Raw genomic sequence first — 24328 nt, 5'->3', positions numbered from 1 at the left:
AAAAAGGTAAATAGATCTATTCTAGGATACTCACAGTTCTTAAAACCTGATCCTCAGAGCAGATTTCCCATTTGTGGTCTAGCGTGGTTAAACAGCTGAGACCGCAAGCAGATGCATTCAAAGACCATGAAAAGAATAGAGCCAGACAGGTAAATTGATTTCTCTCTGTTTAAATTCCAGAGGTCAATCACTTCTAAGAAAAACCAATGAGGATTTGTTGCTTCATCATCCGAGTTCATTCAGTGTGTGCAGCTGGTGCTCACTACTACAGCCTGTGAGTCTGGTGAGAAGGCCTGGCAGGCTCCTCTCAATGCTTCAAGCTTCAAAAAGACATCAAGGTCACACTTACCCCTGCACGGACTAAATCGTTGAGTTATCAAAGCTTTCAGAGTGAACCCCCCTAACTCTGACATCAGGTAGGCTCTGACAAGAGCTGGCTGGAGATGGAGGATGGAAAGGCAACCCCTCACACGTCATCATCCTAAAAAAGCATCGGGCCATCTGACACAGGGAGGGACAACGGGAGGTGACACGCGGTTGACCTTGATGGGATGCGTGTGATGTCCAACTTAGAGACACCACAGCCTGGTAGATGAGCCTGGTATAATGAGACATTAAGAGAAATGACAGACACGTTCGTTGTGGCGCTATGACAAGTCCCTTTTGCTGATTTGCCCCAGGATCTGTTCCAGAACGCGTGGCTGCTAAAGGACTCGAAAATCCTATGCTGACCTTTCTGAACTGCACAGGGTGAGCTGCGACTTCGCATTTAATCCAAGGGCTAGAGAGGGAAAGTCAAAGAGCTGCAGCTGAAAGAAGCAGAGGAAATCAGAGGGAAGCACGTTTGAAAACACGATCCCCAGAGTTCCTTACTAACAAGACACCATTAGAAACAATGCCAGAGAAGTGGGCTTCCCCAGGAAAAGTGGGGAGCTTTTCCCAGCTGCAGCAAAGAAAAAGGTCTGGTCAGTGCACTGCAACAACTAATTCTGTCCTGGGTACTGCACCACAACATGAGAATGGCTCCTATTTACAGCACCAATGTTTGTTCCAAAAGTTGTGGCCCCAGAACCAGAAGGTAAGGAAACAGGGTAAAAACTCACAGCTGAATGCATCATCGTTTCCCCTTTTTCCCCCAGTTTTTAACAAAAGTTCTAACAGTGATGTGATGAAGGTTTTAATGTTGACAAGTCTATTTTTTTTTTTAATTTTGAACCATTTTAACTATGTAATGTTACATACTAAGAGTCTGCTAAACACCTGTGATCCAGAGGCCCACATATTCCAACATTTCACTGCAACAACTCCATCATTTAATACACGTGCTGCACTTGGTCTTTCCAAAACATACAAAGAGCACCTTGCACAGCAGGAACACCTTGGAATTACTGAAATAAGAACAGAAAGTCCTTTTACTTCGGCTTTTAAAATTATTCTTGGTAACAAGGCTCTGATAGAAAACCTATTCTTAGATGATTGGCAACTCCTCGTCTCTCAGATCACAGAGAAAAGGATATTCTATTGAAAAAAAAAATATGAGCCTGAATACTGAAAAGAGCAAAAATCACATTCCATTTTAATATTCTGGCACTGACAATAAAATCTACCATCAAATAAGGTATTTCTATTTTAAGTAAAGATTATCTTGCTTGTCATCTGCAGTTCTTCAGTTAATATCATTTTCATGGTGATGAAATGTTTTTTCCCCAGAGGAAAAACCAAAACCAATAAAACACATCATGAAAAAGTGAGATTCACCTATCAGACTAGTTATTAAATATTAATAGGTGAAGAGCATTTTAGGAGAAGTAAGAGAAAGCAGGAGATGCACTTTATTTCTTTTGCACCTTCCATTCCACCTTTTAATTCGTAATACCTCATTTCATCTCTTGCTGTGTTGTTGTGTTGTTTTTAGTGTTTTATCCCACTTTTTCTTATTGATTACTGAGTAAGCTAGAAGTAGGCTGATTTACTTCCACTCTTTCATTTACTGCTAATGGCAATTTATTTAATTAACTTATCACTGTACTTATATCTAAGGAGAAAGTAATTCATACTGATGATTCATGCCTTTTTCTTTTTTTTTTTTTTTATTTTTTTTTGCTTCAGAATGTTTTGTCTTTCTTATATATATAATATATATATTTTTTTTTCCTTTCCACTGAACTTAAGGAGGAAACCTAAATGCCCAAAAAAGCAGACAATCCCTTGACACACAGGTAGTACTACAATTTCTTTTACTTCTTTTCTGCATTTTCTTATTTTCTCTTTCATTTTTATGTTTCTACCAAAAAAAAAAATCAAACTGAATGAATCCAGTTCTTTAGCAGGGATTATGATATTTGCTTTAAACTGACCTAAAATAAATATACCACAACTAGACCCCCTTTTAGCTAAGAACAAGCAGCGATTATTTCCAAATATAAACCAGCACACCTACCCTTAGTGTTGACTGTTTTCGATGTGACCTCCAGCGTCTCCAGTGGTTCTGTTCCAATGTTTTCTAACTTAATGATAAGCTGTTGAGTCTCTCCATTGTAGAGCTGGACAGATACGTTAGTGGAGATTTCATCCCCCGAAGAAGGCTGAAGTGTATGAGCAGACCTACAAAAGTGACAAACGTGAAAATGTAATATTAGAATAAACATGGTAAATCTTGTCCAAGTTATTATATTCTACTGAAGATTTTAATAGAAACTTGAAGATTCAATAAATCTTCAACAGAATATAAGATCCTTTGAAGATTCAGAAACCACTCCTCTGAAATCCTAAAGATATTTGACATAATTTTCCGTTCTAAGTTTAGCAAGGATCATTTTTAATAACCACTGAGGACAAACGTTAATGTTATGCATAATACAAGTCAGATTTCAAACAATGTGAGATATATATTCCTGACTGAAAGCTCGTTAAAAAATCGCTGTAAAAATCATACGGAAGGGAACAGGGCAAAAAACTAATAGCAGGTCATCAGAAAGAGCAAACTTGAAAAAAGTGACATGTGATCTACCAAGAGTTTGAACGCTAGGGTTGAATACTAATGAGTGTCAAGAGCTGAATATAAAACTAAAATGTAAAAATAAAATAAATAAATAAGGAGAATAAGTTGAATGCTACATAGGAGATCTCAGGGTAAAAGTCCTCTGCAGGATCCTGAAGTTCATGCCGCTTTCTGATCAGCCCATCAGAATTACAAAACTGAGCATAAAACCACAAACCAGGAAGATTCCTCAGCTGAGATGAAACCTTTACACTTGCAAGGGAGGATACATTATTGTACATTGTTAAGCATTCCCAAACTTCACCGGCTTGTTGTCAACGTGCAATATGAAGACAGAAACACCTTTGATGTAAGCAGCTGATCATCCACTGAAACGGTTTACTTCAGGGACCATAAGCAGTATGAGAAGTATGAGGTAAGATATGCTCAACAGCAAATACATCAAACAAAGAACTTCGAGATGATACAAACAAAAATTATTTTACAGAATTATATGTGCTAGAGAAAATGCACGGATACCTAAAGCTTCAGAAGGATGGGAATTTGTCTCCACGAGTATCAAAAATTTCATTTTAAAATAACAAATGTGGCAAACCAATTACCGAAACAGGAGACATTCACAGTGCTGTGACAACACGTGGGTAAAGCAGAATTGAGCAGTAACCTTGAACTTTGCTAGGAAGAAGTAGTATGGGAGTTTGCAGAGTGCAGTTCTAGTGGACAGCAGGAAGCACAAACCTCATGGGACTGGATCGTGGAAGAACTTTACTCAGCAAAAGGTGAAATAGTGAATATAAATGAACTCTTTAGAACATGAATGAGGGAAGGAGAACTGCAGAATAAGACAGATGGGCAGAGGTTCAGTTTCTGACTGTATTTTTCATGCTAATGCAAAGCGGTCAGAAGGGATCAAGGACACAAGGGCAAAAGCTGTTGAGATTAATGGCTGATAGATTTGTTGGTAAACCCACGGTCAGTAACTTCTCGTGGCAGGTATTTCTGCTATCCTTCCTTCATACCCTATTTTTCCCTTATTCAAGATACACAGCCTCCACAAAAAAAAAACATCACCGCAGATTTCAGTCTTTCAGAATGCAGCTTCGACAACAAAAACCACACTTTTTGATCATTTAAATGCTAAAATATATCGTTATCACTGCAGCACTCTGAAGTGTGGGCATCTGGAGTGGCAATGGAGGAAAATAAAAAGAGAACTTCTTCATTTCTTTTCCTCCTCATATTCTGAAAAAGTAGGAATTGCACACTAACAAAGCAAAATAATGACTACTCTCCATTTCCATACAAGTGTACATATGAAACCAAAATCCAGCTAATTCAGCTTGCACATCTTTTGCTTTAACACAGGTTCTTCCATTAAGGAAGAAACCCGTTTGAGTTGTGCCCCTCGCAAAGCTGCATTACTGCCTGGAATTCCTTTGGGCTGCTCTTCAGATGCTCTCCTGCTGACCCACGACCCTTCTCCAGGCTCTGGACATCTGCCACTGACACTGGCAGCAAACTGGGAGGAGCAGGGTGGATTGAGGTTCCCCTCCTGCAGCAACTCACCAGCTTGGCAAGCCTACGAAGAAGGTTTGTGAACATGAACGTAAAACAAACTGGAAAGATGCAAGAAGAGAAATTACTCAGATTTAATCCTGCTGCCTATAAATTAGGAGTACTCTCTCTGTCATTTCTTTACCACGTCCTTTAAATCACAGAATTTCTAGGTTGGAAGAGACCTCAAGAAAAAAAGAACATCATTCTCCAGAGGATCCAAAGGATAAAACAGAGCTGACAGGAGTTGCATGAGTCAATTTACAGATATCATAGAGGTCAGGAGAAGGAAGAAGTGATGGTAATCAAGGACCTCTCTGGCACACCGCAAGGTAGCCAGAAGCACATCTGAATTCCCAGGATGTCCCAGGAACTGAGTCTGAGTACTGAAACTAAAGCATTTGAAGAAACCAAGAGCAAATTTAACACCAATGAGCAGGGAAACATACGCCAATAGACAAAGACAATCTCGTTACTGCTCCACATTATCAGCTGAACATATATCCAAAAAGAGCAGATATTATGCTCATTTAAGAATATTTGCAATTCCCTCTGTATTTCAAACTCATCATATTCTTTAATATATTCATAACTTTGGCTATCCAATACTAATTTTGATTACAGCTAAAACCACCCAGACTCCATATCTAGCAAAATTTTTACAGACAATTTACCAACATGCAACTCAACTACAGTGTTTTATTAGTTTGCTGTCTTCACCAGGGTATTTCTTTCATATCTTTGCACTACAATGCCATCAAGACAGGCTATTCCACATTAGAAAAGTAGATATTATGGAAATATCAGAACCAGACTTTTTTTTTTTTTTATTGGTATGCTATATTGAATAACATGGTAAAAAAAGAAGTAAGTAAACAAAAGGCTGTTTGCTGATCCATAGCTAAAAGGAATATTAAAAAGAAAACCAAAACTCTGTAACTATTTGCAAAATGGTACATGGATGCTCTTGAACCTGGAAAAGTTCCAGAAGCTGAATTGAATTGGTGTTTTAAGAGCTTTCTCTAAAGACATGGAAGTAGTCAGTCTCATTCTTCACCCAAAAACATGCTCAACAACCCTCCCTAAAAAACATTTAGCCCTCACGTAACAATTTTGACACGTTTGGTGAGTGTATAATGAAGTTATTTTAATTAATTCTTCCTGTACCTCTTAAAAGTGTTTTTTCTGTAGTACGGTATCTAGTTTGGAGCTTCCCTATACAACAGAAATATTGACATGTTTAAGCCAGTCCAGAAGAGGGGTATCAAAATGATTAGGAGTTACACAGGACAGGTTCAAAGGCTGTTTGTTCCATTTTGGAAAAGAGAAGGGGAGAGGGAACCTCTTCTGAGTGTGGTCAGACAACTAGAAAATGCCCTGAGCAACCTGCTCCAACATTAAAGATGTATCACTTGTCAAAGATGGTCCTGCTTCAACCAAGGTCCTAGACCAGATGATCTCCCCCTTCCAGCTTACACTAATCTGTGGGTTACCTCTTTACTTCAACATTTTATAAACATTTATGAACGCTCACACAGCAATATAACCAAATAAAAGCCTGATTTTATTAAATTCCTCACCTTGGAAGGGAGGTACTGATCTGCAGCCTTGGCAAAGCTGGAATGACTTCAACAGTACAGCCATTGGTCTTCACTCCTGGCAGATTGTCCAGAAGGCAGTCACTGAAGACTCCAAAAACCGATGTATGGTAACCTGATTTTTGGAAGAAAACACAAATATTGCACAAGTTTTTTTGTTTTCTGAGATGTCTAATACATTAACTTTACTTGTCAGATCTTGCCAGTGTTTCTGCTATGAAAAGACCACTCTCTCTACAGAAGAATCTTCTCAGGACACAAAATATATATTAAAAAAAGATTTTCAAATCCCATAGCTAATACATTTTTAAAATAAATGATATTATACAAACAACACGCATCTATGCCTTTGGATCTACGACATATAAAATTATTTTAAAAATTAGACTCCATAATTTCTACTATGCATTAAATTCAGTAGGAACCTTTAAAAGATCAACATCACAAGTTGTATTATAAAGACCAGCATTTCACAATACCATATCACCTAATCCACTGCTGCACATAAACCTGCTATCCTTCAACATATGTTGAGAGCCCCTTATTTCTTCCCAAAAAAATGAAATTGTTAGGAAAGAGTATCAACAGTATCCAGAAGCTATTAAAAAAAATCCCAAAGCAAATGATTTAAATTTATTTTTTGAATATCTATGTATGTATACTGCTGCCATAAAAGACTGCAGATATATATAGACATTACTGAATATGTATATATGTATGCACCTGCTATACCAGTCCACAGGTCATCTCCAAAAGTTTGATTTAGTAGGCAAATACCTCAGCAGCAATTCCTTGCCAAGCAATATATACAACTTGTATCTCAAGTCAAATTTAATTCATTGACACCCAAGTAACGGCCAAATACAGAAATCAACTCCTCTACTTGCAATACATTTTTAGTGTGTGAAACTAAAAACAGACAACTATAGCACAACTGTTCCTCAATGCTTTGATGCTATTCTGTATTTACTGAAATAGTTTCTGAGAAAAAAAAAAAAAAAAAAAAACAGAAATGAAGAATCTTTTTATGAGCAGAAAACACAGTGAGAACAGAGTTTCTTCAAGTTCAAATTCATCTTCTTTTGGTGTTTAATTTTATTAAAACAGTTCTTTCCCTGAAATTCTATATTCCAGGAGCATGTACCTAAAATTGCATGTTGTTAATATGATTCAGTACTACTGCTTTCTGAATCTATCATCTCCTCCTTTTCTAGGAGACTGATCTGCTGGTCTTCCAAAAAAAGTTCTTTAATTCCCTCCACTTACTATGAACACAATTCTCTTTTTGCTTATTAATGAAATGACATCTCGAGTGCAACAGACTACACACAGCAGCTAAATTGTTTCTACACAAACAATCAGCAAAAAATTTCTGTAATCTTACATGAACACGATTAAGAAAAATGAGCTGCAAGATTATCTTCTGCATTCTCATGAAAAAGTTCGTCATTTTTCTCAGAAGCTTTCCAATGAAAACATTAATAAGGTGGAGTTTGAGTTCATTAGCCTTTCCCTCTCACACTGGAGATACTGAAAACATGTGTTCACTGCTGCTGTCGCAACCAAGTGAATTTTCAGCATCACAGGCTGTGGTTTTAATGAAGTCTAGTGTATTAAACAGCTCTATTTGTTTGGGACTTTTTCTTTGTTTTACACTCTGAGGAGAATTCGCAGTAGCAAATATATAAAGCACACCAGTTGAAAGTGGGCCAGACAAACGTGTAATTCACAGAGACATAATTTGTTGTCCTGCTAGAAGGAAAGTGACGAAATGCATCCCTTACCATTGACAGTAATCTGTCCAGTGGTTTGAGGAACACCAACGAGAGTTACCGGATAGAGACCAGACTCTGCAGGTAGAGAAAGGGCTGCAGGAAGAGATTCAAATTCTACTCCTGTTGTCAGGAGACCCTGAAAAAAAAAAGTCATATTACACAGATAAATCCATTTATAATATACACTTCCAATCTCTTGCATTATATCATCCAAACATTTAGGGTTTATTCAGATTTGTTCATAGCAGTTGCTTTGGTTTAAGGTTCCAGTGACTTAAGTATGCTTCCAGTATTACTGCAACATTTGTCTTCAATAAAGAAATGAATGTGTTTCAGGATATTTCTGAGGTGGGAAAGACACATGAAGTGATATTATCTGCAAGGTGTTTTGTTTTTTATCTACATTTAATTGCACCTGTACAGCATACATTTTGGACAGTGAAAATCAAACGTCTCTAGCTTCCTTAGCTTTAATTAAAGTTCCTGTCCAGAAAATACTTATCTATATGGAGGAAACAAATGAGTATTTACAGAAAATAAAGTCTAGTTTTATTAGCTAACCTACAAGTCTAAATTAGGAGTTGGAATAAGGCATTCACCTCTCTCAGCTGACCACCTATCAAGCCTAGGTGCCTGCAGCTAGACTGGGTGATGATGGAGAAATCTCTGAGCACCCTGAAGTTAAAACACGGGACAAAATATGAAGTGGAACCAAAAAAATAAATTATTTAATGTCCTAAGAACCACAGCATTACTTTCTTGAGTCAACTGATTGCTTTTTTTAAGCTCGGTTAACAAGTTTGAGATGCTTGAGCATAATATGCACTTAGAAGTAATATAAATATTGCTGTCAAACACAGGAGACTAAGTTAATGGCTGCTTCTATAGATTTATTAATTAAAAGTGATGATACCCAACTATTAATGCAGTAAGTACAACTGGATTAAACTTCAACTCCATTAAGATGCTTCACAGGAAGTCAAGAGTCTCTATAAGAGGTAGGTGCTAGTTTTAGAAAGACAGATGCGAAAACTTACACTTTCAGACAGAAAAACACAGAGACTGCAGACTACACAAGGAGGTGAAGAAGCAGCAATGGTACCTGCACAGTGCCAGAGCACTAGCCCTGCTTTCCTTTGCAAACATCTGATTGCCTGCTTTCTCCTTCAAGAGGTTTCTGAATGGCATACCTCTGCAGTTCGCAGCTGCTGTAAAAGGCAGACCAGCACTCTTCTGTTTCTTCTTCTCAATTAGAAATTATCCTAATTGCTACTCATATAATAAGGAAAGGAAAATGGCACGACCTGGATTATCCAGGCAATGACTGAGTCTCGACCTGTTGCTTTAAGTCTTCGATGACCTGATTTGAACGGGGACTAATCACCACCACTACCTCATCAACAAATTCCTGGGCAATAACTAAATAACTATTCACACATGGCCTGATGTACCCAAAAGCTTAAATCCTTTGTTCCAGCGATTCCTTCTTTGTAGACGACACATTGTTGAGACAAAGCTGATTTCAAACCAAGCTGTCTTTGTGGAAAGGTTCTTCAGAGACCTGTATCCTTCTCTAACACTGCACACAATATAATCATTTCACTTGAAATGCTGTAAGCAAATCCTGCTGAACCCTCATTTCTACTGAATTTTACTTTTCCCCTAGTTTCTCATACAGAATTCTGTTCTAAGAAGCAATCCCCACAACAAAACCTCATAAATCAAATTCTGTCTCACTCTGCTTTCGCCAGCCGGTCTAGCAGAGCATCGATGCTTTGTGACTCCCACCTCATCAGCGTAGGAGTGGGCGCTGCTTTCCAAAAGGGTGCTTTTATGTAGCTAGGAACACAACCAGGCCTTGTTTGCAGTCCTTTCTGCTGCATTCTTTACACTATTTCATAATAAAGCTTATAAAATAGTAGTTGCAATAAGCGGTCAATACAAATTAATTTTAGATAGGATGCAACATAATTGATGGAAGGAATCCTCGCAGAGGGATCTGCACCCCAGAAGAGGGGTGAGCATTTACACTTTACACTAAGGCTCACTCTTCATCGTAATCCTTCTGCTTTTGCTTTGAGTGAGGCAAATCTTACACCATAAAGGTGACCCCCACGCACTCCAGAACTCACCTTTGCAACAGGTACAGAAGGCTTTACAAAATTATTTCAGTCTCCAAAGCACTGAGCTATCACTTGGCCAAATATTCATATACACAGGAATCATTTAGGATTCGCCTCAACCAAATCCTGTCATCCAAGGACTGAAAATCCTAAAAAATCAACTATTAAAAAAACCCTCCAATGTCTTGTTTAGTATAAACCATAGTAAATAAAACAGACGAGGCAGAGCCCCCTCACTATTCCCTAATCCATCTCCGTGCTCTGAGGCAGAGCCAACTCATCGAGGTGTCATTTTTGTCTAGGGTATTTTGGAATTTCCTTCAATGGAAGTTCCTAGGAGGGGATTAGGTAACAACACAGAGCTTCAGCAGCCTTCCCACTTCAGTCTTTCTCCTTAATGACCACACTGAACTTACCTTGTAACGATTAATACATCAGCATTTTTCCATTCCTGGCTATGTCCCCAAATGCACACAAACTCTAAGAAACTACAACACCACTGCAAAACTATGGCCCAGTCCCTTTTCCAAAATACAGGAAGCTTCTCATTAAGACACGGTCCTAATTAGCCCAATTTTCACTGGGCCAAGGGGGAGAGGGAAGCTAATTGCCTTTCTGGCTCAGGCAAGGAGAAATTGAAGCCATGGGGGGAAAAAAAAAAGGGGAAAATTTTGACATTATCCACACTGATCACAGGGTAACCGATAACGCAAAGTGCTCAGCACAATATATTTTTCTTATAATGTATTACAAATGCATTCCCAATTTATTCTTTAGCAAAGGAAAATGAAGAGATCTTCAGAGAACAAATGCAATGGAAATGCCAAAGCATCTGCACTAAGCAAAACTATTCCAGGGCTAAAAAATTAAGAGCCTCAAGTCCATTAACACATGAAGGAAAAAACATCGTTAATCCAATTTTCTCATTCTGAGAGTTTTACTCTCCAGTGAAACTTCAAGCTTTTAAAAATAGACATCAAGAAAGCATAAAAGCTCATCGAATGGAAAAAAAAAACAATACAATATAAAGCTCAACAAGTCTTCGGTGTTCCAGGCATGAATTGAAATCAAGATAATTATTCTGAAAACTTGACCCACACAAATAAATTTTACATGACACTGACGTATCTACAATGTCTGAAAGACACTTCCAGTTCTGCTATGTGCTGGATTCAGCAATATTTGCCCAACATTGCCCTCTGGTGCCTAAAAAAATTAATTTAATGGAGACAATGAAAGCAAGGCTGAAGTGCTGTTATATCCTTTACCTAAAGGTATCTGATGTGGAGAAAGAAGAAAAGGAAAAGAAAAAGGAGGCGAGTGTCAGATTTCTTTTTCCCCAGAGTCTTGTACTTGATCTCAGTAATAATATTTAGTAATCACTGCTGTTTTTGACCAAATTGAAAAACTGTATCTGTATGCAAGGCTTCCTCCAGGGAATATACGAATCAGAAGCAAAAAGATTTTTATTTCCTTGTATTCCTATAAAACTATCTAAATTGTCTTAGAGAGGATATATGCACACTATTACTACAGCCTGCCTTTCAATCACTTCCAAACTAGATTTAGTTTCAAAGAAACAGAACAACTTGTATGCAAATGGTAGCTTTTGGGGATGCTGTTAAAACAACATGAGTATCTAAGTGCCTTTTTGGGCTTTACTTACCAATCCTGATATGCAATCGCTGTTTTTTCCCCCCAAGTACCACTGCCAAAGTTCGTTTTCTCACTGAACATACTTTATACAACGCTGTCAAATACTTCACATGAAAATTACAAATATTTATTTAAAAGGAAGTTTCTCCCAGTATTTCCAGCGAGACTGTTTTAAGCAGACCTCGAAATTTTCAACCACAACCATTTTTACCCTTCTTCCACCAACCTTTTCTGTGTATTTTCTTGTCCAGGACAGCTTCAATAACATACAGCCCATCAGTAAGTAAATATTCTCTCAAGAGTACATAGATATGAACTCACTAAAGAGCAGTTCATGGAAATATTTTGAATGATCATGAGCTAAATTCAGAGACAGGTTGTACAAAAAGATTTATCAAAATTTTAGATGTTATTTTTAAATATCAACATTAAAAGTGCTCTTGGCTAATAGCATAGCTTTGAAGTTTACCAAATAAAAAGCAACAGCTATTCTCAAACTATCATTAATCAAAATACTTCAATTGTCTTCAAATGCTCCAAACAGAATGAGACCTATAGAAAAAAGATTTTCTTTTTGGGTTATGAGCTTTAAATACTCTAAATTACATTAACCCTATGTGTTGTGGCAGTATTTTTCAGTTTGTCAATGCTGCCTTACTGCAATACAGCTTCCACTGCTCTGTATGTATCAATGGTGGTTGTAAGAAGGCTCCATTTTCTACAGAAAGTACGTAAAAAGATGCTTTCACTGAATAAATAACGCTCCCACAACGATTCTCAGCCTGTGAAGACAGCTCATTTGTTTTTGAAATGAAACTTGGGAAACAAAGAGGAAAAAGTAGTTAAAATCTTATAGGACTTAAAACACTTCGCACTGCTTTAAACATTTTTTTTCCAAGATACAAAGTAAATACACCAGAGATTTCCCAGCTTGGTTTTGTGGGTTTTTATTTGAAGGTCTGAAATCCAAAGGTCATTTTTTTCCTGGATAGAAAAAGGGCTTGGTAACTGTACGAGAGATAAGGGCGACCATTCAGGTACCTGAACAAGTCTAAACAGAAATCGATATTCCTGGAAAAAAGTGAAGTGCTGTATGTACTTATGTAGAGCTGAACGTCAAATCTACTCTTGACTTGGGTTAGACCACAAGGACAGCAAAAAATATTCTGCCTGATGTGCTGCAGACAAAGAAAATTAGGCTCATTTTTGCCTCTCCCTCACTATGCTGATTGAATGTACCTGGTAAGTATTACGGAAACAATGCCTCTGATCTCTCCTGCTTTGCTTTACTGACCAAAATATGCAGTTGTTGGACCTAACCACCTCGACAGTCCATGCTTAAACATGTTAATTTGTTATTTTGCAAACACTACTGCACCTTTCATTGGATTGGCCTTCCTGCTATATGGACCAAAAGAAGACTGGGATACAGAAGACAGGAAAGTTTTAAGAAATGGGACACACATGAAAAATATGAAAAAGAGGTATCTAAATAGATTCCCAAATCATGAATATGCATGTCAAGGAATAAACAGCAAGAACAAGGAAGATGGGCAAAGAGTTTTGAAGAAAAACAACAACAAAAATAAACTGTTCCAACTTTATAGGGCTTCTCATCTGAATAATACTGATCAAAGTCATGCCTCCACAGCCTCATAAAACTAAATATATTTTACATTAATGCTTCAAATAATGAAAAAAGCTAGAGAGCCTTTCAATGAGGAATCGTGCTCCTTAACAACTTGTGCTGTATCTCAATACTAAGTTGTTTACCTGATGTCACAAGGAAAAGTATCCTGATAGAAGTTTGGATCAACGCTTCCATGGTTTATTTAACTTGCAGCAAGTAAGCTAAAAGAACAAAATAAACTAAACTGAAAGCTGACAGAAAGGGAAAATTAGAAAAAAGGAGTGAGACGATGGATTTCAAGACCGTTTTGTTTTGATGGTGAGCCATGATAAAGGGAAAGAGTAAAGGAAACCATGTGATGGAGAACTCAAAGGACTGTCAGGCATTGGAAACGAGGTTGAGTGAGCAGTCATACTGCACAGGTAAGGTGGTGAGTCCAAAGGAAAAAAGCTGTGGGACAGACGAGCTAAAACTGACATTAAATGACAGAAGTGCAAATGACACTCACTATGCAAATGATTCTGAGGTTAAATAATGTGAAAGAACGTGACATGAAAAAAAGACAAAAAGGAGGCTTGAGGCATACGTAGACATTAATAATAAAACAAATCACTAATAATAAAATAAAATACTTTAAAATATTGAACACCCTGAATTATTAAAATAAAAACAAAAGATTTCATTCTTGTGATAAAGTAAGAATTATTCCCACACACTAGAGAACCCACAGATGAGATCAGAGAATCAGAGCAAGTTAGGCTGGAAGGAGATGCTGGAGGTCCTCGTGTCCAACCCACTGCTCAAAACAGTGCCAGCTTTCATGTCCGTGCAGTTTTTTCACTCTCCTGTCCACTCAAATTTAGGAGATGGAGATCCCACGGTCCCTCCCCGGTGAGATGACATCAGAGCAAAGCAGAATATCTCAAAGCACTCTATTTATAGATCACTGACTACAGAATTACGTTAGTCGTCTCTATTAAACGTCCAGTCTGCTTGCCTCCTTCCTCTCATCCTTACCAATAAAACCGAAATTCAGTATTAGTTCAAAACACAGCTATCATCCTAACAGGAAAAAAGGAGGAGTCGTGCTACTACAATTAATTTGTAGTATCCTTCCTACAATTAATTTGTAGTAATCCAGTGAATGGATGGAGCGTACACCCTTATAAATAACTAATCCAAGTTCTTAAGGGTATGCAACCACTCACAGGAAATTTCCTCATTAAAAAATTATCCCCCCCAAATTGAAATATATAATTACATCATTACTTCCACGATACAAATTAGACTATAAATCAAAATGCTCTTAAACTGATTTCTACAGAGTCCTTTGTGATGCACAGCTTTACAGTTACTTCATAGACGTTAATATATTAAGTAACCTCTAAGTAGACCTGTTAATAATAATAATAATAATAAAGAGCAAATAAATATACCCTAACTCACTTAGCCCAACAGAACAGTGGGCTCTGTGAGACAGGATTTATTTTTAAAGCAATCGTAAAGATTGGATAAAAGGTGGAAATATTTAACGTAAAGGCTAACACTGCATTAGGACTGGCTGGAGATTAATCTGGTTTAGCAGTTAAAGGAGTCTTAACCTTTCATTGGTTAACAATGAGAAAACTCCTGTTAATTGGCATAAAGGGGGGGGAGGGAATGATCCACTTTGTTTCAGTATCCACTGGAAGCAGTCCACAAAAGCAGTATTACACAGTTGCATGAAGCAGCAGAGAGCTTGGACTTGAACCTTCCAACCTTAAATGCTACTCTGGTATTCTTGCCTTTTTTTGTGTCCTCCCTTCTGATCCCTTTAGCTTCCGGTGCTTTCACATAGCATCTGTCCCTGGGAAGAGCAGATCCATAAGCTGAAGCTTCTATTAACAAATCAAAGCTTCCCAGAACCAGTTATCTTAATTCCTCATTTTTTTAAATTTCGATCAAGGTGGGAATTTGAAAAGCTAGGATAAATGTATTTTTTTTTAAATAACAGGAGGAAGAAGACACTGATTTTAAGGTTTCAGAATATGATTATTACTTGAAAACCAGTACATTCTTCAGCACGAGTTAAAGGCAATGCAGAGACACAGAATTAATTTACAGATCAGTAACAGTAAAGCATTTACACACTCCAAGTGGCAGAGATTTTCATTTCAATACCTCATCATCACAGCAAAACTTGATAAAACTGACACGACTGCACTGTTAAACTGAGATTGGACTGACTTAACCAGGTTTTAAGCTACTTGATTACTAGAAAACCATATTTGAAACTCTGACGTAGGAAAGAGATGAGAAAAAAATAATAAAAAGCAGAAAGATACATACCATGTTTTCTACTCGGAGCTCAAAAGGCATAGGGTTGTACACCATCAACTGAACTTCACATACATCTCCCTGGACCCACTGGAAGTCTATGAGAAAGGATTACAGAATTAAAGCAGGAATTGCCTAATCATAGTGGTACAAAAATTAGCATCAGCTGAGCTGTCAGGTTGTTATATTGGCTTTATGTTCTAAATTAACATCTCTCTGTAAGCTGCACAGCCCCAGTCCCGTTCAAGTGCACCGAGGGACACAAGCCATAAATCAGAGGCAAAGCAACGGGTTAAAGGACCGGAAGCGTTCGTTAATACACTCATTATATTAATAATAGTAGTGCTCCAGAGCCCCTGCGTGCCAACATTGCATCGACAAAATTAACTCAGGCATCAGTTCAAAATAGTACTTAAAGATATCCCAGATGTTGGCCACTTGAAAGCTTTAACACTCCCATGGTTGGAGGCAGGTACAAGGCACACAGCACCGTGCATCATCAAGACTTGCTTAAAAAGCAACCAGATTAGGAACAAACACCATGGGAAAAAGGATATTAACAATAATGGGAGCAAATCTTCATCTACATAGAGCTGAGGATATATAATAAATCAATAATAATAAATAAAAGATCGTTAAGAAGAAATTAGAGAATCATAAAATCACAGAATGGGTTGGGTTGGAAGGGACCTTGAAGATCATCTAATTCCAGCCCCCTGTCATGGGCAGGGACACCTCCCACCAGCCCAGCTTGCCCAAAGCCCGATCCAGCCTGGCCTTGAGCACCTCCAGGGATGGGGAAAGCATCTGCTCACCAGCAAGATGATTTCCTTTAAGGACAGGTTGGACGTGGTGCTTAGGGACATGGTTTAGTGAGTGACATTGGTGGTAGGGGGATGGTTGGACCCGATGATCTTGGAGGGCTTTTCTAACCCAAATGACTCTAGGATCCTAAGATGCCATCTCCACTTCCTCCTCCTAATTCTCTATGGAAGTTTGGGAAATGCTGTAGGAGGAGAAGATATTGTGAGGATCCATTGATACCGATGTTTATGCATTTATTTTTTGAGGTTCACAAAAGGGAGACTCTTAAGCAATAACACCAATTATTAAGCAACTTCTGGAAATATTTAGGAAGGACACGACCAGTAAACAGGCCAAGAAATAAGCTGCACTTTCAGTTTATATCTCACTGCAGACAACAGAGGTTGAGCTTTAAAGACATCTCACCCTGCCAAGCGTAACATTTGGGGAAGTTTTATTTTGTTTAAGGAGGTGAGAAATTTAACAAAGTGAGGACAGCAGCACAGATACAATTTCTGAGGAGCTTCTCAATGAAGAAAGATTATTTTACAGCACCATTTTGTACTTTTTTCAGCCCACATGCTTCCGTCTACCTTCCAAATTTCTCACAGTACCCACATGCAGCCCTCACCAACAAATATTCATTAAACAGATTAAATAAATCATTCCATAACCTAATCTATAACACACACTGATTACCTTTTAACTACTCTACTCAGTGATTTTAACACAATCTCAACACTTTTTTACTAGGATATTAGAGAAAGTTCTGTAAAAAGACGGGATTATTAAGACTGTAATTCACAATTAAAACCATCTGTACCCTAATTGCACATTCACAATCACTATCTGATTACATTTTGCAAGCAGCATTAGATAGCTCGAGGGACACATACTTAATGCAAATGTCTAACTCCAATTAATGCTACTGGAAATTAAAAACATACATCCCGAGATATTAACAGGTTATATTACTACGAAACCTGCAAAGTAAAACAGTCGATTAAAACCAAATGTTCAAAAGCACAATTGTATGGAATGTTTTGTACATTTTTTTTTAATCAGCTTCCTTATGAGCATCCAAAATCTTATGCATTTTGCAGTCCCCAAAGGAACTCTTCCAAAGAGCACAGAGCTGCAGAGATGTTTGAGCACTGACCCCCCCGTTATGGTTAACAGTCACCAGAAGAAGGCACTTCGGTAGTCAAAGTTGGATCAGTTCTGGATTTGAGCTACCATGGGATGAGAATGCCTTTTTTGACATGCATTCCATGAAAACACATTGAAAAAGTGACCCTAAAAAGGTCAGTTAGTGAAAAAAATATACATATATACATTGGAAACTCATTATTTCATCTTCCTAAGTTCTACTCAAAACCAACAAACCTGTTAATTTGTCCGACGTTTTAATCTCTCCCTGCTTTCAAAGAGAAAGGATCCTAGGCTCATTTCTTGGTTTTTGCAGGTTTGACCCCTCAAATATTCTGTGAGCTACCTCCCTACAAAAGCGTTGATGATTATTTTCAGGCAAACAAATGGGACACATTGTGGGATCTCGTTCCTGCAGAAAAAACCCGCTGGTCACCAGCAGCACCAAAAAAGTGCTCCCACCAGCGACCTCAGGTTTGTTTTCCAGAAGACCTTTCTAAAAACACCAGGAAAACACTACAGAATTGCTTCCCTAGGGGAAAAGCTGTTGAAAGGACAGGTAAAACCCAGCAAGATGGTTCAGAGCAGTATTTAACCCACCATTTCTACTGGAGCTGTTACAGTACAAGCAGTGCCGTTTTGACTATCAGCACTTCACAACAAAAATCACTTTATGTCATAAATCTTCAGGTTTATTTCTCGTGACTAGCGTAGTATCAAAGCAACTCAACCAGAACGTAATAATCCAATTTCGTGTTTCCAATCAGAAAAGCTTATCAGGCTGAAAGCTCAGAAGCCAAAAAACATTTCCTTTAAGACTTCTCAAAAGGGCTTTGTTTCCCTTTGGTTTGTCAGCACCACTTGATTTACTTTGCTGTAACAATGAGTTACCCAGAATATGGCTTACATATTTCCATAACAGCAAACAGTTCATTTGCTATTGTCGTTGTTTGTAATTAAAGCAGATTAAAGACACGTCTTTAAATATTTTAATTATTTTCGAAGTTTATTAAATTCCTCTGCTTCTTACAAAGAAGTATCTGCTTTTGTTCTCTGTATTCTTTTGTTTGTAGAACCAAATGTTAGAGGCTTTTACAAGTGAAAGCACTGCATATGTACTTCAAAAGACAAAAGCTTTACAGGCTCACGAGCAGTTCAGACATCTCCTAATGCTAAATAAAAAACTAAAAGGAGAAACTACTTTGTATAATGCAACACTCCTATGGTACCCACTGCACTTGAACAAAGGAACCGCTGCTGCTACCAAAAACTGGAGGCTCTGTTTTGCATCCATCCAGGAATAAGAACACTACATAAAGCACCTGTTTGACAGGATTAGCAATAAGATGTTATTTAAATGAAAAAGAAAAAAAAAAGTGGTATACTTATGAGATCAAATGTTGAAAATTTAAATCCCAATCTATTTTTTATCAAATTAAGAGAAATACAAACTGTTTTCCAAAAAAAATAGCATAAGATACACCTTCTGATCTACATTTTTAAGAATTTCTTATCCTTTATTGGCAATTTTTTGAAATCAAAGTAGTACTGTGATTGCACAGTACTGAAAAGAATATCATAATGAGCCAAAATTAAGAAAGACACCCATCTGCACATTTCTGTATTCAGGTTTTCACAATCAGTTCTATTCCAAAGTCACACGAGTCTCTCCTCTGCTGACACTAATGCCCGTGTTAAAAATTATCATGCATTTGTGATATGCACAAAAGCAACAAAAAGGACTACCAATATTTGTAACTTAATCCAGGATTTGAAACAAGCCTTTTAATCTATTTCCAGTGACACAATTAGTGCGCTGAAGAGTTTGTTTATAATAAATTAAATAATCCTCTGGCAGAAAATGACTAATCAGCTAATCATTCTGTGTTTAAGTTAAATCAAACCAGGATATTAACTAGACGCTCTCTTTTTCTTCTGAAAGAAAAAAGCTGAAAACCAATTTTAAAATCCCAATTATCAATTAGTTATTAAAGTAACAATTTATTAACCAAAAATAAAAATTACAGGGGTGCTGAACTACCACTGTCAAGCTGATTTGCATTTTTTGTCCCCAAAACTGCAGCTTATTCATCTGAATGTCTTTGTGTTCGATGCCCTTATCAGAAAAGAGAAAAACCCAACTCTGCAGCTAGCTCATGGCAGCACACACAACTGGCCAAGCTGCCTACTGCCTCCGGAACATGTTAGAACTAGGTTTTGTATGAATTCTCCTTTGTTTTAGCAGAAAACAACTAGTTCCCTCCTCTGAAAATGAATTTGATCCCCTATGTGACTCGATCCTCACTTTGAATTAGGTTGAAAAGTCCCAAAGGTTCAAAATCACTGGGGAGAACAATGCTTTGCTCCTTCAGCACAACAGGCTAAAAAAACTGATTAAATCAAATAAAAATTCAGGTTTGCTTTCCTTGACCAAGAAAGAATTTCTGATTTACTAAAACAATGAGAAATCCTGGGAAATATTCTTATCCTTACCTATTTTCTTAGTTCGTTCTTCCCCGCGATTGTGAGCGATAATTGGAGAGTATATGAAGGGGCTCTTGGTTGACACGTTCTGACCCAGCAGACTTTTCATTTTGTGAGGTCGGAGACTGGTGGGGAGGTTCAAGAGCTTCACAGATCTGTTGAGTAAAAATAGTTTTTATAGAAGGTTGTATTAAAAGTGAGCTGATAGATATTAAGTGACTTACTCAGTAAATACTGATTAAAGTACCTGAAATGGAAAACATGAAGTAAACAGGTACAATACAAAAGGAAAATGACACCAGTCCCAGAAAACTGAAGGGAAGGCCTCAGAAAGGTATCAGAACACCAAAATCATCTTGATGGCAGATACACCACAACTCCAGTGCAGAAAGCAATCAAATATTTACCTTAAACCCAAGGCAAAAGCCAAACAAAATTTCAGTGGACAATGTAATGCAAATAAAGGACTTCTCAAGGTGAATAAAACAAGTTTTCAAACAGCTGGAGTGAAGAGTTGCATCTGGAAGGAAGGAAATCTGACAGGAATTGGAGTGGCCTTGTTGCAGGCCCATAAAGCAATCACAGATAGACAAGAAGGGGATGATTTATTAGACCATCTCTCTGCTAGACCAAAATCCCTGTGATACTAAGAGAGAAAACCACTGGCCCTCCACTGCTGGTGGGAAATTACAGACTAAATATCAGAAATATGAACAAGTGAGATGTTAGTGGATATTCAGCAAAAGTAACAGCAGGAAGAGAGCCCAGCCAAAACCCTAGGAGACCAGAAATCAGTTGAGGAGTCACACAGAGGAATCCTAGAAAACCCCAACCCGTTCAAAGACAAGCTCCCCTCTTCCCTCCTTTCCCCCATTCACCCGTCACAGTAAAATTTATCTCACTGGACTGCTTTGATAATGCCATAATAAACACAAAAGGCTATGAATGTTGCTGTATGTGATTAAATTCTTGTGTTTTATGAAGTTTTTCAAGTACAATGGCTAGCACTGGAGGATTACGAAAGAGATTTGCCATCCTCAGCTGTACAGGTCACAGAAACAAAATCTAACGTCTTTATTTTGAAAAGCATATTCTTTTTTACATGTTAAAATGATTTTGTAACATTTACACAAGATAACTGAAGTCGCTCACCACAGTCACAGAATTACACTACATTTCAGAACAATAACCTAATACTGAGAACACGAAACTACTTCAAGTCCTTGGCACGTTTGGGAGCTGAGCACAATAAAGGACGGTTCTGTCAACCAACATCCCCACTAATAAAAAGTGCATGCATACAAGGAAGCAATTTGCTTCTAAAATAACCCAAATCATCCCAGATGATGTGCTATAGCTAAAAATGATGAAGGTCTAAGAAGAATATCACAAGATGAGTTATCTCTGATATCAAACAGCTGATAAGAAGTTACTGGAGAACACCCACAGTAGTTTGGGACAAGAAATGTAACACACGTTATCAGCTGGGAACACTTCGGGTCAGCATCATACCAACAGACTTTGGGAATAAAGAGAAACTATCACAGATCGCTCCTCAAAGCAAGCACAATACCTCTTGGATTGGGTTTTAATTCAATTTAGAATGCAATTTAAAGCAAAACGTGTGAATGACACTTTGTTGAGGAAATGAACAATACATTTGGATTTTATTTTCCGTGTAGAAATGCTTTGTCTCACCCACCACTCTTCCATAAATACCATTGGGTAAGCTTTTTTATCTCACTGCAGAGCAGGGGAAGCAATGTGCTTCAGCCACCTGTTGGAGAACTCACGGGTCACACACTGAATACAGCAACTTCTTTAATTCCTTTGGGTGAAAAGCTTGAATAAAATACATTTCCTAGCCTTGGGCCCAGCCCTAATGAATTCAGATGGGTGACAATTGGGAATTACAAAAAATTGCAACACCCACCCAGAAGAACAAAATCTTTTCTTTGGAAAAAAGCCATATTAATTGAAAACAAACTTGCTCAGAGGGGAAATGAAAATACTTTTAAAACACTCTACATAAGTAAACAGTGCATCTATTGGAATAGAAACACATCTATTAGAATAGAAAGACATTAAATTCTCCTATTTTGCGTTTGAAAAAATCCTGGATGATGATTTCATAGTATGCTACAATGGAAATCTTCCCATCCTGCGTGCTCTTAATTTCTGGAGCTTCATCAAAACAATTAAAAATGCAAAAAAAGCTTTCTATATTGCACTACAACATTTGAAATGTTAAAAAAAAAATCCAAAGGTTACAAGACAATATATAACAATATTAACATGTTTAAAGTCCATCTATAGTAGACCGAGTTTCTAGTTAAAAGATGTGGTAGAAAAAATAGAAATGAATCTGCCTGTATGGAATATCAGGAGTAAATACTTAAATAAGGGACAGCTCTAGGCTTTAAATGCTAACTAACATGAATAATGAGCTATGAAGACTTTTCCAAGCCAAATCTCTTCAATTCCTGTTTGGGGGGAAAAAGGTAACAGTGCTACTATGTTCTGACCTCACCGAGGCATTTCAATGCTTGACAGTACTTTGATTAAGAAATCTGCATCCGAAATAAGCACCGCACATTGAATGGATTAGAAACTAATAGGCTACAAAACGCCAACAGTAAATAGACCTCAGCATCAGTAGAAGTTTGTTTCTAGAGGGCTCTAGCATAGATCGAATCATAAGCTTGGGTTATTCAACCATGGCCAAAACCCCATTGCCACACATTTATCATTTGTGTCTCGAAAATTAGCAGGATTGAGCTCAAAGAGTGCAGCAGTCCTGCACTGAGCTGTTTTCCAACAAGCTGGACAGCTGTAAAATACATGAGCTCTGCTGCGTAGATGTAACTGGAGGCTTTTATAGGTAAATGCAACTAAATAGTTTGTCAGCTAATGGATTTTTATCACTACGACTTTTATAGGATTTCCAAAAGAGAAGAAGAAGGGGCAGGGGAAGAGGAGAGCAATCAGCAATTCCCTGTTAAGCAGCCCTGCTGTTTGTCTCCTCAGTTCTGCCCCGTGGCAGGAACTATTTTCAGCAGCTCTCCAACGGCAGCCAGGTCAGCAAAAGCTCACACTGATCGCTGCACCTGGGTGGTGAGCAATTTCTTAAAGCTAGGCATTGGAATAGCAAGGAAATGTAATGTGGTTCTCAAAATAGAAAATGTGCTTCTCTCCGAGCAGAAAACATTTTAAGGGAGAAAGACAGAGCCTTTCCCCGCTCAAGTGTTGTTAATCTGGTGGCAAAAGTTTTGACTGGCCTTCAGAAACTCACCTTCAGGATGTATTTAGGGATCTATTTTATATATTCAGAATGTAGACAGGGAAATTGTCTAAGAGACAGGTACCTGAACTTGCCATCAACCATCTGTAATGTCAACAGAAAACCAGGCAATGGGATTCAGTCATTCAGCTCATTCTGAAGCAGGAACTTAAATTTGGGCAGAAAAACCTAAATGTGCTCACCTTTCTCATGACTGCAAGTACGCAGGATGACTACTTTAGAACTATCCACAGAGTTACAGTGGAATTAAATTCACCCCAAGGTCAGCTGAAAATACATTAATCATACAACTTCCCCACTCCCACGTGTAACTGTGGTTGTGCCAGTGACAGATCTAGGATCCTAAGTGCACACTGTGTGTTATGTGGCAAAGAAGCTGGTGTCAGCTGCCTCTCCAAAACGTGTGCTGTGCCACCGAGCAGGGAACACAAAGCAGCTACCTGCAAAGCCATCCCAAATACATGCTCACTGCTAAGCAAATCCTGCCCAGGCACTGAGAGGACAAAGCTGGAAGACCTTGGAGAAGCTGCATTTTTCCCCCAGGAGCAGACATGACACGTGGCCTAGGTGGCAAACCAACGCACAGCTTTGTGCTTCGTCCCAGCAGGGGACAAAACACTTTTAAGAACCCCACAGGTGCGTTGCCCATGTGCATCCAATCTCAGGTACGTGCTCAGGTTAAATTTGTGCCATCAGAGAGCAACTCCCACACAACAAATTGCTCGCGTGAGCAGACATCACTGCAAATGAGCTACAAAGAGTTAGACAGCATGTATTTCTTCAGTAAAAGTTAGAGAGGATCTGGTAAAAGTAGCTACAGCATGAAAACCAGTCTTGGTGTAAAACCTTGATTTCATTTCAGAGACATTTACTGAAAGTAATCTGCAAATAAATGGACTTTTCACTCTTTGGTTATACATTTTATTATTTTTTGTCA

At 38.0% G+C, this 24328-nt stretch overlaps 1 protein-coding gene across 4 annotated transcripts in view; it reads right to left on the bottom strand.

The window, feature by feature from the left end:
- TRAPPC9 (trafficking protein particle complex subunit 9) overlaps positions 1–24328 on the bottom strand; it is a 460345-nt gene that overhangs the window by 395847 nt on the left and 40170 nt on the right. For all 4 annotated transcript variants that reach the window (XM_038173943.2, XM_038173949.2, XM_038173944.2 and 1 more), the window contains 5 exons: positions 20100–20245; positions 15666–15751; positions 7938–8064; positions 6136–6268; positions 2441–2604 (listed from right to left, as the gene is read on the bottom strand). In XM_038173943.2, coding sequence (XP_038029871.2) covers positions 2441–2604; positions 6136–6268; positions 7938–8064; positions 15666–15751; positions 20100–20245 — 656 coding nt within the window. The remainder of the gene's footprint in view (positions 1–2440; positions 2605–6135; positions 6269–7937; positions 8065–15665; positions 15752–20099; positions 20246–24328) is intronic.

Source organism: Anas platyrhynchos, chromosome 2 (assembly GCF_047663525.1).
Source record: "Anas platyrhynchos isolate ZD024472 breed Pekin duck chromosome 2, IASCAAS_PekinDuck_T2T, whole genome shotgun sequence".
Taxonomy (NCBI): Eukaryota; Metazoa; Chordata; class Aves; order Anseriformes; family Anatidae; genus Anas; species Anas platyrhynchos.
The sequence above is the reverse complement of the archived record's forward strand: the minus strand, read 5'-3'. Positions and strand labels throughout refer to the sequence as shown.